Raw genomic sequence first — 23716 nt, forward strand, 5'->3', positions numbered from 1 at the left:
GCGTCAGAGCCAATGTTACGACTATATGTCAAACAAGCGTATACAGCGTGCAAATTGAGTTATCGATGCCCCAGAGAAGAATGAATGAGAGAGTACGTGAAGAAGTAGTGTGAGGAAAGACCTCGAGAAAAAAAAAAAAGAAAAAAAAAGAAACTGGGGAGCACGGAACTGAAGCTAACTGCTATTGGTTAATGAATTATTAACGTAAAGGTCACTAAACGCCAGTAGTGTGTGTTCATGACCATTGCTCGCAGTGCTTGTGGCATCATAGTGATGCATCGCAACAGCTGACACTGTTTCGAGCCCTGAAACGAAACATTTAAGACAGCTCACATATTATAAGGTCCTTACACAGCTTTTGTGCCCTCATGAAAACCCCACAGTCTTCCACCAGCTGACTCAGTAGAATCAAAGTTGTTCTTCAGGCCTGCCTAGGCTAGAATACAAATGCACTAATATAATGTGAAGTGTGTGTGTGAGGGAGAGAAAGAGAGATCAGGCTTTGAGGGCTTTCCCTTGTAACTTCCACCTACACACCAACTGTCACAGCACAAGTGTTATTACTGGATTTAGAATTATGTGCATATCTGTGGCTTACGTGATGAGGCTATAATGTGCTGCTACACAGTGCATGCCAAATCTATGGAGTTTCTTTCATAAATTAACTAATATTATATTGGACCGCTTGTAACCTTACTTTAAATGGCATTATATTGCTCTATCAAAAGAAACATAGAAAGATTTGATCGTAATACTGCACAACATAACATTATTAATGCATAGGTATCCCAAACTAATAATGAACAATGTTGTTCAGGACCCCAGTGAGTTTCATTGAGTAAAAACAATGAAAAATAAATCCAAAAGAAAGTAAATCATACAGGTTTGGAATAACATGTGGGTGGGTAAATTACCATTATAATTTTTGGATCAACTGCTGTAACCTCTTAACATGAACCTAGAATAATAAATGCTGTAAACGTCTTGTTAATTGTTGATATGTAATGCATAATGGAATTTTATGACTTAAATCTTTTAATGAAGTGCCAGTAATGCTTGGACATAACTAGAAGAAAGATGCACGGCGCGAAAAGAGATTAAGTTTGCAACCGAGGCTCTATGAAAGCACTAGAATTAGAACAGAGAATGTGTGTAAATGAAGAAATGTGATCTGTAGGCCTAATGCAGCAGCAAATGAAAGAAGTCAACATTTAATAGAGGTTGAAAGCAGTGCTGGAAAAAAAGGAGAGCTGAAATTGAGAGAGCAGGGAATGAAAAAGTGAGTGGAAGGTGAGAGTAGAGGGTAGGAAGATGGACTGGTTTTTAGGTGGTAATCTGTTTATAGTAGGCTAACCCATACTCTATCGCTTTTAGTTTAGGGAATTATCCAGGAGCTGCAGGTGGTATGTGTGAAATGAGAAAGATTTCAGGTTTCCAGCTCTCACATAAGGCAGAGAGAGAATTGAATAAATGTCCTCACATGTCAAACAGCTGGCAGTATTAGAATTGTGGTGGAGTCCCTGGTTTTTCTTTTAACCCTTGAAGATGTAATGGGTTGAGCCTAATTATTTTGTTTTTTGACTAACCTATGTTTTTTCTGCTAATGTAAATGAAACCAAGATACATTTCTTATCAAGACTGTGTTTACTGCATTGAAACCTACCCATGGAGTAAAGTTGTTTAGCCTAAAAGCTACAGTAATCGGCAGAAATCAGTTGTTTTAAAATTGACTTGATTTTCTTTGCGGTTATTACTTTTGGTTAGTGGGTGAACTTACTGATAGATATTTTCCATCTAACATAGTTTGTTATGTTAAGACATTTATTTCTGTGGAAGTACACCCAACGTTAATGTGCATTCATTCAGAATGTCTGTATTTAATTAGAGTGAAGAATAAAAGTCAAGCTCAACACTGAGCCTCGAGCACAACATTTGCACTATATGCTAATTTGAGACCCAAAATGCTTTCATACAGCTGTCATACATCTGCTTTTCTAAATCATTCTGCCCTGTCAACACATTTGACAAACACGGTTTAAGTTACAAAAATGATTTGTTATACTTCTGATTTAAAATATTTGGCGCACGTGTAGATATAATGTATATATTATAATAATCCTGGATTAGATATGAATTAGTATCAATTAAATTCGATTTACTTGAGAATGTGAATATTCAGAGATATTGTTTAGTAGTAATTATATTATTTCATTCAGAATTCAGAGTAATGTTAAACAGCCGCAGTTATTAGGCAGATTGCTACATCACAAGCATTCTAAACAAAACTGGCAACAAAATAAAAGTCAAAGCTTGCAAAATAAAATAAATAAATAAATAAAATAAAATAAATAAAACTTGAACTACAAAATGGAAAAACAAAAAAATAAAACAAATCTTACAGCACCCATACATCAAAGAGGAATTGTATTTTCACTCTTAAAAGGCAAGAATCTAACATCATTTTTTTGCCAACAAAACAGAAAAAAACAAACCTCATCAATAAACTGCAACAAAAACATTCAAAACTAAATATTGACAACAGTCATCAAAACATATGTCAAAGAGACATGGTGTCTTCACTCTTGTAAGATAAAGGAAAGGATCCACTAAGTTCTGTGAAACACCTCACAGACCTGCATTATACACATGTCTCCATTGGAAAAGAACACACAGTTTTATTCTTTATATTTATTTATTTATTTTTGTGGGACAAATGGTCAAAGTCAAGTCCGAAGAGTATAAACAGAGCTGGTATAGGGACGACAAAAGCGATTGTCGGAAAAGATGCCAATGATCATCAATCATTCAGTATCTCTGTCACAAATTGAGAGCATTTTTATAATGCCAGATATCGATCGAATTCTCCAGCGTCACAGATCCACATTCCCCAAAATCTACTTACTCTACACTGTCCATTCAAAATTGTCTTACAAAACTTGTTTCATTGTTTCACCCGGCCAAATTGGAATGGTAGGGGAACATTGACCGAACCCCACTAGAACATTAGGGCCGGGCGGGATGCTGTAGAGTGCTGATGTAGCACTGTGTGGGCAGTAAGGAAGTCCATTAGTGAACATGAAGAATACTTCTCTCTGAGAGGGAGAACGTCACTGTAATTGTGTTGCATTGGTCTGTGTGGATTATTTAGAATCTGTGCCTGCCGTTTTAGAGCCTGTTATTTGTTTTTGCAAGCCATTCATATTTGTAGACTAAGTGTGTGTGTGTGTGTTTTCTTCATGTGTTTAAGGTAGAGGTTATGGTTATTCGTTTTTAAAAAAAAAGGTGGGGGATATGGTGTGGGTGTGTTGTGTGTGTTCATACTTGAATGGGATCTATAGCAAAGCGTCGCGCCAGACTGTTACTGTGGCACCTCTCTCTCTCTTTCTGTTTACTTGTCTCTGTTTGTCCATCTGTCTCTGCTTCTCTCTCTCCCTCCCTGCCTGTCATTTCTTCTACTTATCTTCTTCCAGTCTCTTATTATTCCTCGTTTCTCTTCTTGCTACCTCCTGCTCCCTCTTTTATCTGCCTTTCATTGCACTCTCAAATTTCTCACTTCTGCAAACCCTTCTGTTCATTACCATCAAACAGTGTGCAAGCATGTGAATAAGGGACGGATGGAGTTGAATGGCTGGAAGGAGGAAAGATTGTGGGCCATGACTCAATTTGATGGATCATTTCATGAGTTTAGCATGTCCTCTGAATCATAGGGGTCACCAACGCCACCCACTGACTTCGAGAACATGGTGTGTTTTCAACGGCCCGGTGGATGATGCATAGCTCAAGTGTAGTATTGCGGAGTTCACATTAGCAGTAAATAAGGTGGGTTTGTTTTTGCCCCGCTGCCCACTGAGAGATGCTGTTCTGCTATTGATTAGCTTCCATGGGTGTGTGAGTGTGTTTCGGTCCAGGGGGAGATGATGGAAATTTTACGGCCTGTTTAGATCCGGTCATCCTCTCCGTGAACTCGTGAATCAAACGCAGTGGGCCTACATGTCTGTTAGCAAGAAGAGCAATTTAAAATCAAAACGGGATCACAGCAAGAAGACAAGGTCCTCCTCCTGTGCCGATGTGGATTGTTTGGCATTTAGACAGAATGGTTTCATCCAACGGGAAAAAGGAGAAGACAACTCTGTGTACTCTGGGGTTGGCATGGGAACAACTCTGCCTGTGCTCATTCTGTTGTTCGGTCATAAATATATACATATATTTATCAGATCAGTGTTTTTTTTTCCTGCATTTATCATTCTCTCTCAAACTTTCTCGCTGTAAAACACCACTTCATAGATGTCCTTTAGAAACGAGTTGACCTTTTCTCTTCACAAATGGAACAAAAGCACTTGTTTCTCCCCATCTCTGCGTATCCATAATCTTCCCTGCCGGACAGACTTCAAGCGACATGACGTATTTCTCCCTTTCTTGTTCTTTTTCCGTGCTCTTAGCTGTCATGTCCATCATCTTCCCCAGATCGAGCTGGACAGCTGTGTCCCATCGTGTCACTGTCCTCGCACGCTCACCTTTGACCTTTCCAGTTGGTTGCTAGCTTTCTGCTGTAACTCTCCTTTCACTGTCATGCCCTGTTAGTTTTTATTTTCCCTTGAATTCCTCGTATCAAGTCTTTGTTCTTTTCACTTTCCTTTATGTTGTGTATTTTTCTTATTTTGCGCATGGTTTTGGACACTAGGGAATTTTAAGCATGTGTCATGCCCCTATATTATATGATACTAGAGACATATACAGGAATAGTGTGACCCTGCATCATCACCATGGTTACCGCGAGAGATGATGACTGTGTTTGTTGCCATGATGTCACCGGGGCAACATATGGCTTGTTCTGTAACAGTCCCTAAATCCGGGGAAATCTTCTCTCCAGGTGACATGTGTATTTAATTTATTCATATCTGTCAAGTGAAATAATCTCTGTCCATGCTGATGGAGCGACATCCTGTTCTATTCGTTTTAGGGAGCCTGAAATGTTGGATTTTACTTGGTAATTACCGGAGCCAGAGCATAATGACATGATGGAGAGAACACTGTTGCCATGAGACAGCAAAGTGATGAGCCACTTTCACCTGGAAACTCATTTAAACAGTTTTATATCTTTTCATACCCCCCCCCCCCCCTTAAGGATTTAGCGTGCATTAGTGAGGGTCAGCATCCTGGGCGGTGAACATATGTGCTGAATAAGCGGCTGTGGTTCGTGCACATCGTAAAAAGTGGATCTCCGCTTTAGCAATGTGGTCACATAAAGGTTTGCCTGAAAGGATATGTTAAAGGGATAGTTCTTACAATATTAAAAATGTCAAAAATTATATGATATATATATATATATATATATATATATATATATATATATATATAAATCAAATTCATACAGGTTTGGAATAAAAATTTTGGGTAATCTATCCCTTTAACACACACAAATGTGTCAGCTTAAGGGATGTCTGTTAGACTGGCAATGGCAGCCGTGTATTTCCCGGTGACAGGTATTTTTCCGGACAAAAGGGCAGTTAGCAGCTGTCCTCTTGGCCACCTGTTGGTGGGCAGCTGTGTGTTTATACACCAATGCTGATGAGATATTGACAATATAAATCATGATTTATTGACCAGAAACAACTGTGCAGACCACTCCATAAAGCTGACAACACACTAAAATGTATAGCTTAAGTTTTATTGCTAGTTTTTGTCAAATTAAAGGGATGCCAAGTCACAACCTGCAGTGAAAAGTTGATTTTTTTTTTATTATAATAAATAACAATAATATGACAACTTTAACTGTAATGACTGATGAAGAAGCCAAGCTGAAATTATTTCCAAAATAAATAAATACATTTATTTTTTAAATTCAATAAAATATAGTAGAAATGACATATTACCTTGGACAAGTTATTGTAACTGGAATTGGAATTATAGCGCTACAAGTGTCATTATTTCATAGGTGCATTCATCGATTCATTCATTCATTCATTCCAAATTTCCCCTTTTATTTAATCATTCATTAGGCTATTCTTTATCAACATTTACTTCTAAAATAATAATACTTTTAATTAACATTATCATAATCGTTATGATTAACAACTTTAATGATAATCAGTATCACCATTATTATAATTATAATTATAATTTTTTTATTTATTGCGACTGTTTTGTTGTTAGGGTTTATAAAGAAAAAAAAAAAAAATATATATATATATATATATATATATATATATATTTGTGCTATGAAAGCAGGAATAATAGTGGGGGAGGCAGGTGCTTTTTCTAAAGTAAATATTCTTCTCTATTTTTTTTCCTTCTGTCTTTCTTTTTTTCTCAGCGCTTATTTGTTTGGTTCAGCGATGTGTGTCCAATGAGAGGAAGAGAGAGGAGGGACCTGGGCGGAGAGACGGAGCCCAAAAGAGAAGTTGAGAGGGAGAGAGAGAGAGAAAATGAGAGACGTGCTGTCAGAGTGAGAGCTGAAGGACATGCATCCATTTCTACACAATTTCAGACTGTCGCTACTTTCATTTACTCATATCCAGGCGCTTTTCTTCACAAGAGGCTAATAATGCTAATTAACGCAACGGGTGGATTTATTTCCTGAAATATTAAAGAGCGCACTAAATCCTTTTCCCGAAATCTATTTTTTTCGATTTTATTTCGATCATTGTTGCAGGTGTTAAACGCAACAGCTTTCGTCTGCAGGAGTCTCATTTTAAGAAATAGAGGTTTATACGTCTGTCATTAAAAACCTTCAATCTGGAATCACTGCTTGACAACGGACGAGGACGAAATGATGGCATTATTCTGACAACATGAAAAAGAAAAAGTGCGGAGGAATAATATTGCACTGCTCTTGAAATCACCATATGAAGGTGGAGAAAGACTGATTGGAGAGAGGTAAGTGACACAGAGAAAGATGTTTAATGGAAGCAAAATCAAACTGTCATTTATGCCTCAAGTGTAAATATTTTAGCATCATTATAAATGTACTTAATGTTTAAAATTATGTTTTCTAGTTTGTATTTTAGATGCAAACATATGCCCAAATAATGCAGAGCACTGATGGTAATGTGATGAGTCTTGCATTTGTCACAGGTCAGTCCAGAGGCCTCGATTTGACCAATGCATAAGTTTCTTTAAAAAAAATACTGAGACTCTCGCTTGCATTTATGTGACAGATATTGCTGGAAGGAGCAAGAGGAGAGGAGGGGGTGTCAGAGAGAGGGTGGACGAGAGAAGGCGATAGAGAGAGAGAGAGAGAGCGCTCAGAGCGATTAGATGTGGATGGGTTCATAGGTTCATCAATTTTCTCTTTTTCCACTCACATACATCTTCCTCTTAAACTCCTCAAGCACATTGGAACAACTCGGTGTCACCCAACACTTTCAATTCTTCCTTGGTTTTTTTATATATCAAGGGAGTCCCCCGTTTAATCCAGCCTCCTTTTCACCTGCTAACGGTTATACGGTTATAAATAACATAACATAATCCATTCTTCTCTCTCTCTTTCTTTCTCTCCCCTTAACTAAACTCCAGAGTTGAGGAGCAGAGCACAAACATATCTGCTGGAGCCTGGTTGCCATGGATCCCCCTCCCTCTCTGAGTCTGGCCCTTCTCAGTGCGAGCGAAGACGAAGAGCAACGTCTGCCCCTTCCTCTCGGTGGTCTCTCCCATGCTTCCCTTTCTGGCAACTACCCTGGGACCAACCACTCGAATCACACTGGAGGCAACAGCAGCTTGGAGCGTCTCAATGGCACTCCGTCGCCCACCACACCGAACCTTCCCCCGGCATCGCTGCCCAAGCTGCCCTTGTCCACGACACCAATCCCCAACGCTCTCCACCCCACCAGCACACCGCTCTCCTCCTGCCTGGGCAGCCAACATAGCCTGAGCGGGGAGACCTCGCCTGTCTACAACGCTCTGTTCTACTCCTCTCATTCGCCTTCCACTGAGCGAGAGCGGGAGAGGGGATGCAAGCACAGGCAGGCCAGTCCGCTGGTGCACAGGCGGGACAGTAACCCCTTTACCGAGATTGCCATGAGCTCTTGCAAGTACAGCGGCGGCGTGATGAAGCCGCTCAGCCGCCTCAGTGCCTCCCGCCGGAACCTCATCGAGTCCGACAGCGGAAGTGACACCAAAGAGGGCGGGGCGAGTGGGAGCCAGGTGACCGCGGCCTCCTCTCAACACAGTCAGCCCCAAACCCAGAACCCCCCAGAGATTGTTATCTCCTCAAAAGAGGATCCTCCTTACGGACACGCTTACGAACTCGAGGCCTCGGCCAATCAAATGTCCATCTACCACCAGAACCACGCCCTCTCTGAGAGCAGGGGTGTGCTGGGAGGCGTGGCACGGGGCGGGACTAATGGAAGGAGGGGCGGTGCTGTCGTGGGAGGGCCGGGGAGGACCGCTTCCAAAGCCAGTAAACGTAAGAATCAGAACATTGGCTACAAACTAGGCCACAGGAGGGCACTGTTCGAAAAGAGGAAGAGACTTAGCGACTATGCGCTCATATTCGGCATGTTTGGCATTGTTGTCATGGTGATTGAGACCGAGCTGTCCTGGGGTGTCTACACTAAGGTGAGGACTTTGTGTACTGGCAACTGGGGTGAATTGTTCAAATCAGTTCAAGTTTATTTGTATAGCGCTTTTTTTTTTGCAAAGCAGCTTTACAGAAAATTACGTTTCTACAATATTCAGTAGTAGCTTATCAGTGGTGACTGTCAGTTTATGTGCATATGACAGGAATTTTCAGAACAATTAATACAAGACGTAGTCAACCAGATGATGAACACTATTAACAGCAATTATTATATGATGCAGTCACACTTGTAGCAGTATTTGGTAGTTCTGTATGTTTTAGGGTTAGCATCATCTGGGGTCTTCTGAGGGGTCTGCGTCATCTCTTCTCAGGAGTTCTGGATCCAGACTGGAGCTTGTGTAAATCCTAGTCCGTGGCAAACCAAAGAAACAAATAGAGACATAATTAGCGTAGCTGCTGTTCCAACCAAGTAAAATTTATTAGTTTAACCCAATAATGTGCATTTGATCAGATACAAAATGCGTTACAAATTATGAGATGCATTATGTGAATCTTTGGTGAAAGAGATGTGTTTTTAATCTAGATTTAAACTGAGAGAGCGTGTCTGAACCCGGACTTTATCAGGAAGGCTATACAAAAAGTCCAGCATTTTGTGACCTTAGGGAGTGTGATGGATTGTAGCGAGGTATAAGGCTTGTTGTGCACGAGGACACATCCTGCTGGTCCTTCTCTGTGTGTGAATGAGAATATGTCTGTGTTTCCAATATTATGTTCCTATAATAACAGTGGTAAAACTTGGATGCAGCCATACACTGATGCAGCCTGTAATGTAAGAGACACTTTTGACTCAAAAAAAAAAATCTTAAAAGGACAGTTCACCCAAAATTTTAATTCTTTCATCATTTACTCGCATTCATGTTGTTACATTTTTGTACATCCATTGAAAGTTCAAACAACCAAAACTTGTATGTATCATGTAAAAGTAACTTTTATTTTCCATTGATTATTGAACGGTGCTTCAAATGTTTTTTGTTTTTGTTTTGTTTGTTTATGAAAAATTTGACCTATATAATAGTAACTGCTTATGTGTTCTACTGGAAAATTCATAGGTTTTAAGTGAGGTGAGGGTGGATTTAAATTTCAGTTTAAAACAAATGATCTGTGAAAAGTGTGAGGCATTTGAAGTGACCAAATTTAGATGTGCAATGCGAATGCATGATTTTTGCTACAAACACCAACAATTATCAAGCAAGTTAATCATTAGAGATATAAATAAATGTTTTTTTCGGAAGTTTCATTCATAAGCTGTCTCAGTTTGAATCTCAGGATCTCAGGAACTTCTGTTATTTAGAGGGTGTAAGGCTTTATCATGTTACACGCTCTAAACTGAAAATCAGCTGTCAAAAAATGATCTGTGGAGAACTGGTATGGCATTTGTCACCCTTGTGGAACAGAGGACAGTAACGATGCACCTGTGTATCTGGCATGAACATGAATGTTTTAAATACTCGTCTATCTTAGTGAACATGAACATACAGTAGACATTCAAAGTCAGTAATGCTGCTGCTGTCAGAGAAGTACTGAGAGGATCAGATGTCAGTAGGCTCAGAAAGAATTTTGGACAGCTGTCTGGGAGATTTCTTAAATGGGGAAGGGATCAGTAATATTTGTGTGATTTAAGAAATGTTTGGAAACTTTTATTAAATGAATGTTCTGGATGAAAAACAAGCTCCCAGCACAACATTTTGAATCATCCATCACTTTGAAAAACAAGCAAAAATGTACAGTGCCCTACACATAACATGTGGATGAAAAAAATATATATTGTGACCATGACTTATTGATTTTTGGCAACATTAATTCATAATTCAATCTTGGCCTCATTCTGCTAATTTGTTTCCTCGTTTTAGTTCAGTTGTGGCCACATTATTGTTATTTGTTCCTTTAATTCTGTGAATCTGTTGCCCACTATTATATGGTAACCAAAATTAGGCAACAAATTAAGTTGTCAGAACAAAATCTTAATTTATTGCCACAATATCGAAGGCAGGGCTCATTATTTATGGAGTGGCTCTTACAGTGGAATTTAATGCATCCAGAATAAAAGTTAAAGGGATAGTTCACCCAAAAATGAAAATGTTGTCATTAATTTCTCACCCTCACAAAAAGTATTCTCATAGCTTCATAAAACTAAGGTTGAATCAGTGATGTCACATGGACTAGTTTATCGATGTCTTTAATACCTCTCTGGCCCATGAAAGTGGTAGTTGCGCTGCTGTCTATGCAGGGTCAGGAAGCTCTCGGATTTCATCAAAAATATCTTCATTTGTGTTCCAAAGATGAATGAAGGTCTTACACGGGGTTCCCACGACCTTGATTAACTTCAAATTCAAGGACCTTTCAAGGACTTTCCAGGTCCAATATCCTCAAAGTCAAGGACTTAATGTGGGGATATATTTCAAGTGAGAGCAAGGTTACATTGTGTTATCTTGTAAGATACATTGTTACAGTTTTCAGTCCCTCCAGAAAAACGCGATTATGCGATCGCCTGATTTAATGCATAATCAGCCAAAGGCCGCACATTTATGCGGGGGCGCATTTTTTCAAATACGCCGCTCTTTTGCCGCATAAATTGCCTATTTCAGAAAGCAAAATATGCAGGGCTAGCATGATTTCATAATCCCTGTATTTTCGTTGCAAAAAAATCACATATATATTAGCAGAAAGTTGAAAAATGTTGCATTTACTTCCCACAAGTAAAGCGCCATTTCCCCCCTATTGCCATGGGAACCTTATGAAGTGACGTAATTACGTGACGTGAACATCATCTGCAAACCCCGCGGTGAAACCAGGGTTGAAACTTGAAGTGCGCAAATCATTCTTATTTGCCAGCAAAAATAAGCGCAAAAGAACGCGCGAAGCAGTTTCCTGATTTGTTACATGACAGTGGAGCCAAATTATATAGCGAAAACTGCGGTTTGATGAAATAGAGAAAAAAAGGTGATTCCCCCAACACCCCCTTCTCACTAGGCTACTAACACTGTTGTAGTTTCATTCAGAAGTTGATGCAACTTTACAGTTGTAAGATTGCACTTTTTTGTTACAGAACAGTACCAAAAACTTACAGTTGTAATTATATTAGTAGTATGTAAAATAATTTACGTTGCAGTAAGAGATTGAAACTTAAATATTCTGTGATATAGTATGCTCGCTTATCATAGGAAGTAATAAGAAATTACTCTTTACACTAAGGTAGTAGCCTAGTGAGAAAAGGGTGTTGGGGGGAATCGCTTTTTCATCAAACCGCAGTTTTTGCAAGTTCACGCAATTTCATCGCATAAAATTGCAAAAATATCCCACATATTCCATCACATTTTTTAAGAAAACGTGCTGCAAATCAAGGATTTTTGCCCGCAACAATCACAAAAAAAATCGTTTTTCTGGAGGTACTGAGTTTTCATGTGTCAAACACAACTATGCAAAAAAGCTTTTTTTTTCTTTTTGCATAAATTTTTGGCCGTATGACAGAGATCTGATATTTCTAATATTTCTGTTTTGCATAAAACTGAAGAATATACAGTTCATCCTATACTGTATTCTAAAATGATTTGATATTAACTTTTGCATGGATTTTATTTAAAAAAAGAGCTTAGGCTCATGTAACCAGACATTTTTCTTTCCTCATGGGTTCACATTATCTTAACAAGCAAAGCAATTCAACATTAATTTCCAGGTGTGTCTGTGAAACATAGATGTACCATCCTAGTAGTTTTGTGCACGCAAGAACGCCATGTAGGGTGATCATATTTTAGTTTTCCAAAAAAAAGACAGTGGGTGTGGGCGGGACAGGGGCCTTGGGTGTGGTTGGTTGGTGGGTAAAGTAGTTCCCAAAGTAGTGCAATGACCATATCCCAAATATCAAAACTGAAAATGTCATTTCCATACCTAAACAGTCAATGTTATGCATTATGATCATAAACACAGCTAAAAAGATTCCTACTAGTGGCCTTCCTTCACAAAACTTAACATGTAGCACAGCTTTATCATAGGCAGAATGCAAAATTTTTCAATAAAAGCCTTTTAGTCAAATATAATTAAGCAACATTTCAAACATTTAACCCAAGCGGAAAATCAACCCATTAACAGTTTAAAAGTATCCATAAGAGAGAAAAAAAAAGACTTGAACTTGGCAACCCTGCATTCAACATGAACTGCAGGAGTCAGATTTGACTGATCACGGGTTGAGGAGAAAGAGATAGCTGATCCAAAAGAGATTTTAACTCTTTGCTCTGCATATTGATGGCATTTTTGGATGAACTATCCCTTTAAAAATACACTGTTCCAGAAGTATGAACATTTATGTGTGTCACCATGAGACCATTATGAAAGAATCACTTCACACCCATGTCTGTGCACTAATCTTTCAACTCCTGCTGAAGTCCTCTAGACTTCCATTGTAAATGTTTAACTCCAAAGACTGTAAGGAACTGAGAGATGAGTCAAAATTGTGTGTGGAAATCAGAAGCATGTTGGCGATTATGATAGAAATACAGTGTAATTGTGTTTAGTTTTACTAATGCAGATTTATAAATTTTGGATGAATATACAGTACACTTTTCATTTATGCATGACAAAGCTCCATTTTGCCCTGCATAAGTTTTGAACTCATGGGAGGAGAGCAAACACATCAGCTCTTGAGTTAAAACCAATTGTTGCTTGATTGATGATCAAAGCAGATGTAACTATCATTACAGCCTTCAAGAACTGGCTTCAAGAACAGCCTTCAAGAACTGGCTTTTACTTCAGCTGAATTACAGACTAGTAACATTTTATATAAAGCCAAAGTCTCAAAATCAGTGTAAGGCTGAAGCTAGGTAAGTGACTGATTCTTGTGCAGTTACGTTAAAAGGATTGAATGTAACTGACACATCATGTCAAGGTGAAATATTTTCCACTGTAATAGCCACAGCCACAGACTGAAGGCTGAATGTATGTGTGCGAGTAAGAAAGGGACATGTAGCTTTAGTTGCCAAAGTTTTGTTGGTGACAGGAAGCTTTACTAATGTAAGCTAATATAACTATCATAGAACCATATAAGAGACTGATTTGGGACTTGGGACATACAGTACAGTAAGCAATAATTAATTGATTAAGAGATAGGATGTTTCTCAATGCAGAAATCAAATACATGACATTTAAAATAGTGTATATTAAAAACCTTATGCTTTAAAAAACACTACAGTGCACATAAATATTTGGTAAATGTGCGTGTGATTTTCTGGGATTTCATTTCCGTTGAAGGCTACATAAAATACTGCTTTGAAATGAGTCTAGAATAAACATGTTGCATATTTCTCATACAAAAATCTTTGTGTTCCTTAAAATGCTCAGTGGGTTTTGGAACAGTGCATTCATCTGAAGTGTGTGTCTGTGCACGGGTGGGTTTGTGCGAGCGTTATGAGGTGTTCTCTCGCATCTGACACTGTTCTGAATGGATCTGTCTCAGCATGTAGTCTGGAAATCACTTCTACGTGTGCTCATGTTCTGCAGGTGCTTCTGATATGGCAGACGTATATGAAATTTGTTCTGTCTCAGTATCTCTCTTTTGCTGCCCGTCTTCCCTGTGGCTTTCTTTTTCTGTCTCTCCCTCTCTCCCACTTATGCTTTATTTCTCTTTTTCTCTCTGTCTCACCCACTCATTTTTTTTCTCCTCCTTTCTCGTTCCTTCACTCTCTCTTGTACTTGTACTATTTTTCCTTTTCCTCTCTCTGACGATTCCTTTCCTCTTCTCTTCTGATAATTATTCTTGGTCTGGATATCTTTCTCTTTCTTTCTAGTACTCACTATCCTTAGTGCTCTTTCTCTCACTCTTTCTCTCTCTCTCTTTCTCTCTGTTATTGTAGTGGGAGGTGAACGGGGGAGTGTTATTGGAGAGGGAGAGAAAAGCGAGTGAGTGTTAGGAGAGATGAAATGAAAGGCTGTAATAAAATCTCTTTATTTGAGATGGAAAACGGGTGAGTGAGTCAAGTTTGCACATGAATAATGGCCATGCTGATTGTATACCATTATAGCCATTATAAAACCACACAATAGAAGCCTGTTAGTGCTGCATCGCCCCTCAGAGCAATTAAAGGGCTTTTCTCTCAGTGCATTACTGCTGAAGGTCCAGAGACTTATCAGATACTGATGCTCTTCCACATTCTCCAAACTGTTTCGATTTGACTTGACTCATCTAATGGGGAATTACCTCTCCTCAAACCCCCTTTACAGTGAATGGTAACTCCCATATAAAACAATGAGTTTATGTGAATGGATGGTGGAGCATCTAGTGATTGTGGAGGAAATGAGTAAGAAAAGTAGCTGCTTAGATGCTAGAGAACATTCACATCTCTGAGTGACCGTCTACATTGATTATTGATAATCACCTTTGCACACCTTCAAGCACCTATTGATGGCTTTACTATGCTGCTTTAGCTCTGTGTGTGTGAGAGACAGCTGCTTTTGAAGGATGGAATCAGCAGGAAATTCCTGACAAGACATCATGTCCAAAATGTTTTTATAACTTCTTAAAGTTTTCTTTTTTTTGTTTGGAATTGCAGTTGTGTGCACATTGAGGCAAAGAAGCTGGAGAATGCTGTCCATATTTGAGCATATGAAAATGATGATTTCAGTAGTTTGGTATGTGAAGTATGAATGCGGGTCTGGATGGGAATATATGCCCACATGACTGTCGATGTGATGCATTGATTTAGTGTTTTCTTTTAATTGTCTTAAAAATTAAACAATAAAAATGTATTGCAACTCCTGAACAGTCCTTAAAGTAGGGTTTCAATTACCATTGGACATTCCTTATAATCAGTGAAATGAGATAAAATACAGTTTAACTTCTTAAAGCCCCTTTTTGCTTATTCAAGGCTCCTATCTGCCACTATTATTCTATGTGATTAACTGCAGTTATTTTAATGAATTAATATAGAAATCATTTCTGTAGGCTTTTACTAAAGAATGATTGGTTCTGATTGGTTGATGAACATTCTAAGATGTGTCCAAACCAGATGCGACATCACAGAAGGTCATAAGCTATTGCAAAGGTATCTTTGCCATGTTAATCAGTTTTTGTCCTAACCAGCTGCGATGGTGGATTCTATGTGGATTTCTATGACTTTGTGGCAGCATACAAATTACAACAATAATCTAAGGTACCGATTATGTGTTTTATTTAATGTTTAAGGATCTATTGTGAGTTTGAATATCATTTTGACATTTATAGCCATACTGAAAGCGACAATGGATCATTAACCTCAGATCTTACATGTGAACCAACAAGTGTGTTCCATGACAAAGATTGTGTCCGTCTCTCAGTATCTATTTTTAATAATTTTAAAATGTTTTTTATATTTATGAATTAGATTATATACTTATCTGTTTCATTGTGAGTGCAGTACATTTGGGGAAAGAGCCTGCCCATATGCTCTTCTGATTGGCTGTGATTTATGATTGATTTTTATCATGTGTTGCGTCTGGTGTAGACAAACAAATTGCTTGTCGCTGAAATTTTGCCGCATTGCGTCTGATTGGGACAGGATGTATGATGTGCGATTATTTTTCAGGAAACACACAGCTAACATAGTTAATTCCACGTAGGTCTTGACTGTATTACTGTTCCATATCACTTCCCCAAATTATTCCAGTCATTCTCTCTTTCTCTAATAACTGCATAAGATGCATATGCATACATATCAATGGCTCAAGCCTCCATTACTAGCTCTAAAATAACATTTTAGAATTGGGAAATGAGGCTTGGGATGAGATCTGAAGAAGTCCTACACACAACAGTATGTGTGTGTGTGTGTTTGTGAGTGTGAGTGTGTGTGTGTGTGCGTGTGTGTGTGTGTGTGTGTGTGTGTTTGAAGATGTGTGCATTACATGCTCAGCTGTGAATCCTCTGGAGATGTCTGGTCCATTCACACTCCATACACTTGCTCTCCTTCCCTAAATAGACAGGTAAAAAGAACAGGAGCGAGAGAGAGAGAGAGAGAGAGAGAGAGAGAGAGAGAGAGACTTAAATAAGAACAGAATGAGAGTGCAATGTGTAATTGGAGCCTTTGTGTGTTGTTAGCTTTGTTTGTTTTTCATCAAATATTTGCTCTTTCAAATCAACTTTTCATGTGCCGTCTACATTAACTAGATCCTTACATTACATGAACCTACTGCAAAATAAATATATTTTTGCTTATACGCAGTGTACAGTGGGGTCCAAAATCTGATACTACTAATGAAAATGCTTTTGCTTAGCTTTTCTTTGCATGCCCTTTTCATTGGAAATTATATTACTAGCATACAATTGGGTGTAATATTGTCATATATTTGGTTTTCCTCTTTTGCTTTCTGACAGTAGCACTCAAGCTGCATAAACTCCAGATGAAAACCTGATGATAATGTTCTCCAGCATGAATTTAGATGAAGCAAAGGGCATCTTGAGCTTCAGTGGAATAAAATAATCTCAAATTGTTTTAATTAGATATATATAATAAAAAAAAAAAAAAAAAAAAAAATATATATATATATATATATATATATATATATATATATATATATATATATATATTTTTTTTTTTTTTTTTTTTTTTTCATAGCATTTTTATTATTATTATTATTATACATTTTATTCTGTTTATTTCCAGGTTTAAATCACATTTTCAATGTGGTAAAATACTTGAGTCCCATTGTATTACATAAAAAGGGCAGTTTAGGTCTGGATGAAACGGCTTGTAGGGTTGCACGAAGCAGCATGCCTTGAATCCATTCTCCTACAGCTCCTCACATGTCTGCTCGAACCTAAACAGCCCTAAATACCTGGAAAAAGCAGCTGTCAAATCAATACTTAATTTTCACACCCTCCTCGCTCTGTCACGCATCCCTGGGGAACATCTTATCTTAGACTATGCCTCAGATGATCAACCTGTTGCCTGTTAACAAGGGATATTGTGTAAGTGTCTAAATAATAATAAGAAATGTTATTTGGTACCAAATCAGCATGATGATTTCTGAAGGATCATGTGACACTGAAGACTGGAGTAATGGCTGCCGAAAATTCACATTTGCTATAATAGGAAGAAGATACATGTTAAAATATATTCAGCTGGAAAATGGTTATTTTAAATAGCCAATTATTGAAAAATATAAATATTATAATTATATATATATATACAAATATTTAATTTACACATTTACAATAAATAATCATAATTATTAATATAACACATCCTATAATAAATGTTTTATTGAACTGTACTCTTCAAGAAAATTTACTAATATAAAGGTTCCTTTGAGGGTAAGCTTTAGGTATAGCGGTGAAAGAAAATTTATTTTGCTCATTATTAAAACAATAGGAGTCATTGGAAAGTCCCCACCATTTGAGAGAAAAAACAAACCTGTGTTTGTGTGTAATCCATCTCTAAGAAATATAAAGGGTGATCCATTGGGCTGCGGGACCCTAATCCCACTCCTGCCACACTAACACTTTTACAGCACTCTCACAGGAGCAATAATCATCAGTACATAGAGAAGAAGAAAGATCGAGGGGGAGAAGGAGAGGAAACGAGAGGAGAGATGGACAGCCTAGGGAAGAGTCAGTGAAGGGGAGAAGGGGCAATAGTGGACAGGACCCTCGAATGGCCATTAATGCTAAGCTTAATGTATGTGTGTGTGCTGTATAACTGTGTACATGTAGCTGAGGTTGTGTGTGTTTCCATCTCTTTCTTGGCCTCTGAGTGTGTAATTGGGTTTCCAGGGGTGTAATGGTGTATGTCAGTGTGTAATCAAGTGTGTGTGTGTGCCAGTTGGTGTGTAATTTGGCTTATCTGTGTGTGTGTGTGTGTGTGCTTTTCATTAAGTGCGATACATTACTGTTTTCATAATCATTTTGGTGGAGGTGGTGTGTTTTTGCAGCTTTTTTGTTTTGTGGTTTCATAAAACCCATTGGTGGGGAACATATGGCAAGCTGTTTTACCATTTATTCAGTTGCAGGATTCAAATAATAGATATTTACAGCTAGTTTCCACTAGTTAAAAGTCACTAATAGGACGTTTTGAAACAAAAGAACCATCACTCACAGAAATCAAATGATTAATTTAAAAATTATTAATACACATTTATACCAGTGGAAATGTAATTATTAAAATCAATTTCTATTAGTAAAAACAAATCCTTTCCTGATATCAAGAATTTGCATTTTAACTAGTGAAAATTTAATTGAGTCAAATAGGCTTGACCTCTCTCTCTCTCTCTCTCTCTCTTATATATATATATATATATATATATATATATATATATATATATATATATATATATATATATATATATATATATATATATAATAAAGAAAATCTGATATATGTTAAATATCTCAATTGTTTCTCCTACACAACAATGAGACTGAAGGTAGAGATTTTGCTTAATACTCCTGAAAAAAAGTGTTCTCATATTTTTATATATTTTTTAAAGTACCGGTTTGGATGGCAATAGCTGCTTCATTGTAGACAAATATATATTTGCAAGTCTCATTTTCTACAATAGTTTGTAATTAAATATCCACCTCATCTAACACTCTTTTAGCTTTGGCGTCCAAACGAGAGTACATATTTATTGCTGAAATTTTGCCAATCATAAATGTAATGTTTTCTAAAGGCTACTTACTATCTCTAGCTTCACTTCATGATGACAACGTTTTTATTTTTGTTGTTCTTGCTGCTTTTCTGTAATACATGAATAACAATTTATTTGACTGTAAGTGGTCAGACTAAAGGAGCAAACACACAACACAACACATACAGTGACATTAATCATTGGCAAACCTGTCTTTGTCATGGACAAAGTCCCTTTAAGAGTCGGCCCCCTCAGCGGCCATCTTGGTAGCAGCCCCAGCAGCTTTTTTCGCTGTCAGTAATAATAGGAAAACATTTCCTGTCTACACTGTGGAAAGACTAAAAACATCATAACTGATGTTTGTCAGAATTACATTTAAATAGCTCATTGCAAATCACTAATGACATGCGACACTGATGGTATCCTAAATGGAGCTTCTTTAGTGCAAAACATGTTAAAAATGCTTAAGGCTAGCTAGTCCAGCTAATGGGTATTAACAAACTCTATCAAAAAGGCAATCGGCTCTTCAATTGAGACCTAAATTCCTACAGGCGCCATATTAGGTATTCTGATTTAATTTTTATTTGAGTGGTCCATCTCTTCCCCCTTACACTTTCTCCAGTCTTGAATATCAGAATATTCCTGAAAGATTTTTGTGTCTAGCTCAATTTCTCTTTGAGCTTGTGTGTGTGAACACACCATCCTTCCTTTGGTGGTTCAGCTGCGAGTCTTGTTTGTGTGTCAGAATCTGAAAAAAATCTCTCGTTCTGTGTGTGTGTGCTCATTGCGTGTGGCTTGTATTTGAGATCTTTCAAGTGAGTCACTTCACCCAACATCAGCGGTAAATGAAGAAACTGAAACAAGAGGAAGTAATTACATTAGAATCGCAGATTACTGTGTGCATTTGTGGCGGTACATTCGCCTGCGAATGTGTGCGTGCTTTTGTGCGCGAGCGTGTTCGTGCGACTGCGTGACAGACAGAAGGCTCAAAGATGACTGTGTATTCAGACGTCAGAGCCGATTTGTTTGGTGTTTATGAAAGGACCAGGGAGAAGTAAAGAGAGGATGCTGAATAGATGGAGGAGAAATGAAAGGAAGATTTTGAGCGTGCAAGAGAATGGAGATAATGGAACTCATACAGCCTGTTAGCTCTGCATGGTGTCCATCATTAGCTGGATCAATAACTGCTAATCTAGCCGTGATTCTGTTCGTCATACTCTCCATTCACACACTAATATATAACATGAGCTCTGATAGTCATGTCACAGACACTGAGGACTCACTTAGTAAGATGGTAACAGGTAAAAGGTGAAACTTTTTATATAATATAATATAATATAATATAATATAATATAATATAATATAATATAATATTTTGCATTATATTATTTGTATATAATATTTTACATTATATTATGCTGTAATATATAATTAATTATATAAATGATTTGATCATAGTCTATTTTATTGAATTGGTATATCATTTTAGTAACAAAAATACAAAATGTGAAAAATGGCATAAATACTGACATAAACAGCAATGTTGATGAAGGAAAGTGTCCTATTCAGATAAATCACGTTGCGCTTATAGGGCCAATCAATCTTTCCACCCATTAGAGAAAATCATCTCTGAGACTTGTCTGGAAGCCTGGCAGAGACTGAAACAGCAGTTGTTCTATTGATAAGCTGTTAGCCCCTGGATGGGTATTCTGTGTATGTGCTTTAGTTAGGAGCCCTATGTATTTATGTATGTGTGTGTAGGTGTGTGTCAGTATGAGTGAGAGATACCACTGTCTGTCTGTCCATGTGGAACAATGCTTCCAGTATGGTGCCTTAAATTAGACCAATGGGTGGCCAGTCTAATAATGTGTGTGGTTCAGCTGGACATAATCGAGGCTCAGGCTGGAAACAATTTAAAACTTTTGCTTTTACTCTCAGGGGAGAGTTTAAGCAAGCTGTGTAAGTGTGTGTGTGTGTGTGTGTGTTAAATGAAAACTGTGATGTGTGCAGCAGGTAGTAGTGTCAAGTTGAGATCCCTGCAATCACACACAGACAGACACACATTTCAGTAACCATGCCATTGTGTGTGTATGGTGTGATTGGAAGTGATGTGCATGTAATCCATAGATTATAAAAACACACTAAAAATGTCTTGGCAGACTATATGGCACAGATGCACGCGCTGTGATTGTGCTGTTCATTTCTTATTTAAAGAGAGATAGTTGACCTAAAAATGAAAATTCTGTCATCATTTACTCATCCTCATCTTGTTCCAAAGAAATAGGATTATCTGTCTTCTGTGGAACACAAAAGGTGATTTTTTTAATAAAAGGTGATTTTTTTTAACAGTATCACATTTTATAACATTAGTGAATGACAACTGGGGCTGTCAAGCTTTAAAGAGGTCAGAAAAAGGCCCATGTAAGAGTCTTACAAATTGTCAATTCATCCTACGAGGTGCACAAATGTTCTAAGTTTTATTATTGTTATGATAGGTTTATTATTGTTTATTGTTTAATGCAAATGTAATGTTTTCCTGTGATGGCAATGGTGAATGTTCAGCATCTAAGATCCTTTAGAAATCACTTTAATATCATGACTTTCTCAAGAAATAATTCAATCTTACTGACCCGACATCGATGAACAGTTGTATATGTTCCAGATCTTATGATGCTGTATGATAGTTTTGTGTGAAATTTCCAGCTGAAGGATTCTGATCTGAACTCATCTCAGGACCTTTTATCACAGGATTATAAAGATCTATTGTATGGCTTCAGAAGTCGTATGGACCATTTTTATGATGCTTCTAGTGCCTTTGCATCCTTTTGAAGCTTGAAAACTCCAGTCCCCATTCATTCTGTAGCTCAAGTCAGTCACATGAGTTTAGAAATGACATCATGCAAGACATTTCATATTTGACTGAACTACGTCTTTGTTTTCTTTTCTGAAAATTAAATGCACAGGGTTAGCACCTGTAAGTAAATATTTCTCTGTAAAATCATAATGGTGAGTGTGCTAATAACATTATTTGCATATGTTTTACAGAGCTCCATGTATTCACTGGCACTGAAGTGTCTTATCAGCCTTTCCACCGTCATTCTTCTTGGACTAATCATCGCTTACCATGCTCGAGAGGTGCAGGTAAACACAAATAATCATCTCATATTAGTGTCTACTGTTAAGATGCGAACACATGTATCATTGTTCTGCAAACTTTCGCAGACGAAATCCAATGGCTGCAATAGTAATTCACGTGAATGGAAATGTTATGTAAGGGTGCAAAATTTGACCTTGCAGTTTTCACAGCGGGTTCAAGTTGGTCACACAAATTCACTGTTGACCAGTAGAAATCTGCTTGTTTTGAAAATGACTTACTGTATGTGTGAGCTGTAGCTATGTAACTACACTATTGACCTTTTCAGCCTCCAAATTTTGCTGAAATTGAGCTTATTTGACCGTAACATTAGACTGAACAAAAAGTAACAAAAACTAGCTTTTACCACAATTTATGGAAACACGCAGTACTACAGTAGTACTGTAGTATTCAGCAAAATACATAAATACAATAATCATTCTGTAACAGAAATGAGTCGAACCAGACAAATTAAAGAGTCTATCAAAGCTGTGTGCATTGAAACACGAGCTGAATTCCTCAGGAAGTCATAAATCAGTTCTAGTGCCACAAGAACCAAGCAAGATGACCAACCAACTTGTTCACACAACAGCTTTGAACATTAACACCACTAGAACAATTATTTACAATTTCAATTCGAAGAAGAGAAATTTGGTGTCAAAAATGTGTTGTTCGTAATGGAAATGCAACGCTGGACATCACATGTAAACCCAGGAGATCAAGTTAAATACTTCCATTGACTTCCCTCACCCAGCAGAACCAGACTGAAATTCCTAAGGGGGGGATGTGCTTTAAACCTCTGTCTTCACAGAACATCCCTTTGTCAGAGAATGGCAAAGAAACTTCTTTTGTACAGATATATGGACCAGAATGAACTCAAAAAGAATTATAAATGAATCAGTCCATCGCTTCACTCCATATTCATTTATGTGTCACCCACACATTTGACTATCATGTTATAATCACTTATTGTGTATGTTCTTTTTAATAACTATGGGATAGCTGAAGGATACATAGTCATGTCTGGTATGTGTGTGATTGAATTTTCTTGCTTGATATTGTCCTGACAATAATTTATTTGTAAAATATATCATAACCCGGTAATAGGAATCATGTCCAAAATTAGACCCTGCAAGGCAGGAAAATTCGGACCACATGCTTGGTAAGATAAACAAATGATTTATGATACCCCCGAGCCAAGACAATAGTTGATTGGTCAAGACAACATTTGAGGTGTGGCCAACAGGCCAGTTTAAATACTTTGGACACCATGAAATCTTGCTTTTAGTCCCTAGCTGCTGCTATTAGCCATGTCGGCTTTTAGTTCTAGCCTTGCTCGTGCTATCAGTCATGCTTTTAGTCGGCTTTTAGTCTGCTTTTTAGTCTCTGCTATTAGTCATGCCTGCTCTCTGCTCTTT

The 23716-nt window shown here is 37.7% G+C and overlaps 1 protein-coding gene across 1 annotated transcript in view; it reads left to right on the forward strand.

The window, feature by feature from the left end:
• Window positions 1–6410: 6410 nt before the first annotated feature.
• Window positions 6411–23716, forward strand: part of LOC128030211 (small conductance calcium-activated potassium channel protein 3-like) — an 18463-nt gene continuing 1157 nt past the window's right edge. The window contains exons 1-5 of the mRNA XM_052617682.1: window positions 6411–6876; window positions 6996–7074; window positions 7158–7275; window positions 7516–8556; window positions 22211–22306. Coding sequence (XP_052473642.1) covers window positions 7561–8556; window positions 22211–22306 — 1092 coding nt within the window. The 5' untranslated portion in view covers window positions 6411–6876; window positions 6996–7074; window positions 7158–7275; window positions 7516–7560. The remainder of the gene's footprint in view (window positions 6877–6995; window positions 7075–7157; window positions 7276–7515; window positions 8557–22210; window positions 22307–23716) is intronic.

The sequence above is a fragment of the Carassius gibelio genome, chromosome A16, assembly GCF_023724105.1.
Source record: "Carassius gibelio isolate Cgi1373 ecotype wild population from Czech Republic chromosome A16, carGib1.2-hapl.c, whole genome shotgun sequence".
Classification (NCBI taxonomy): domain Eukaryota; kingdom Metazoa; phylum Chordata; class Actinopteri; order Cypriniformes; family Cyprinidae; genus Carassius; species Carassius gibelio.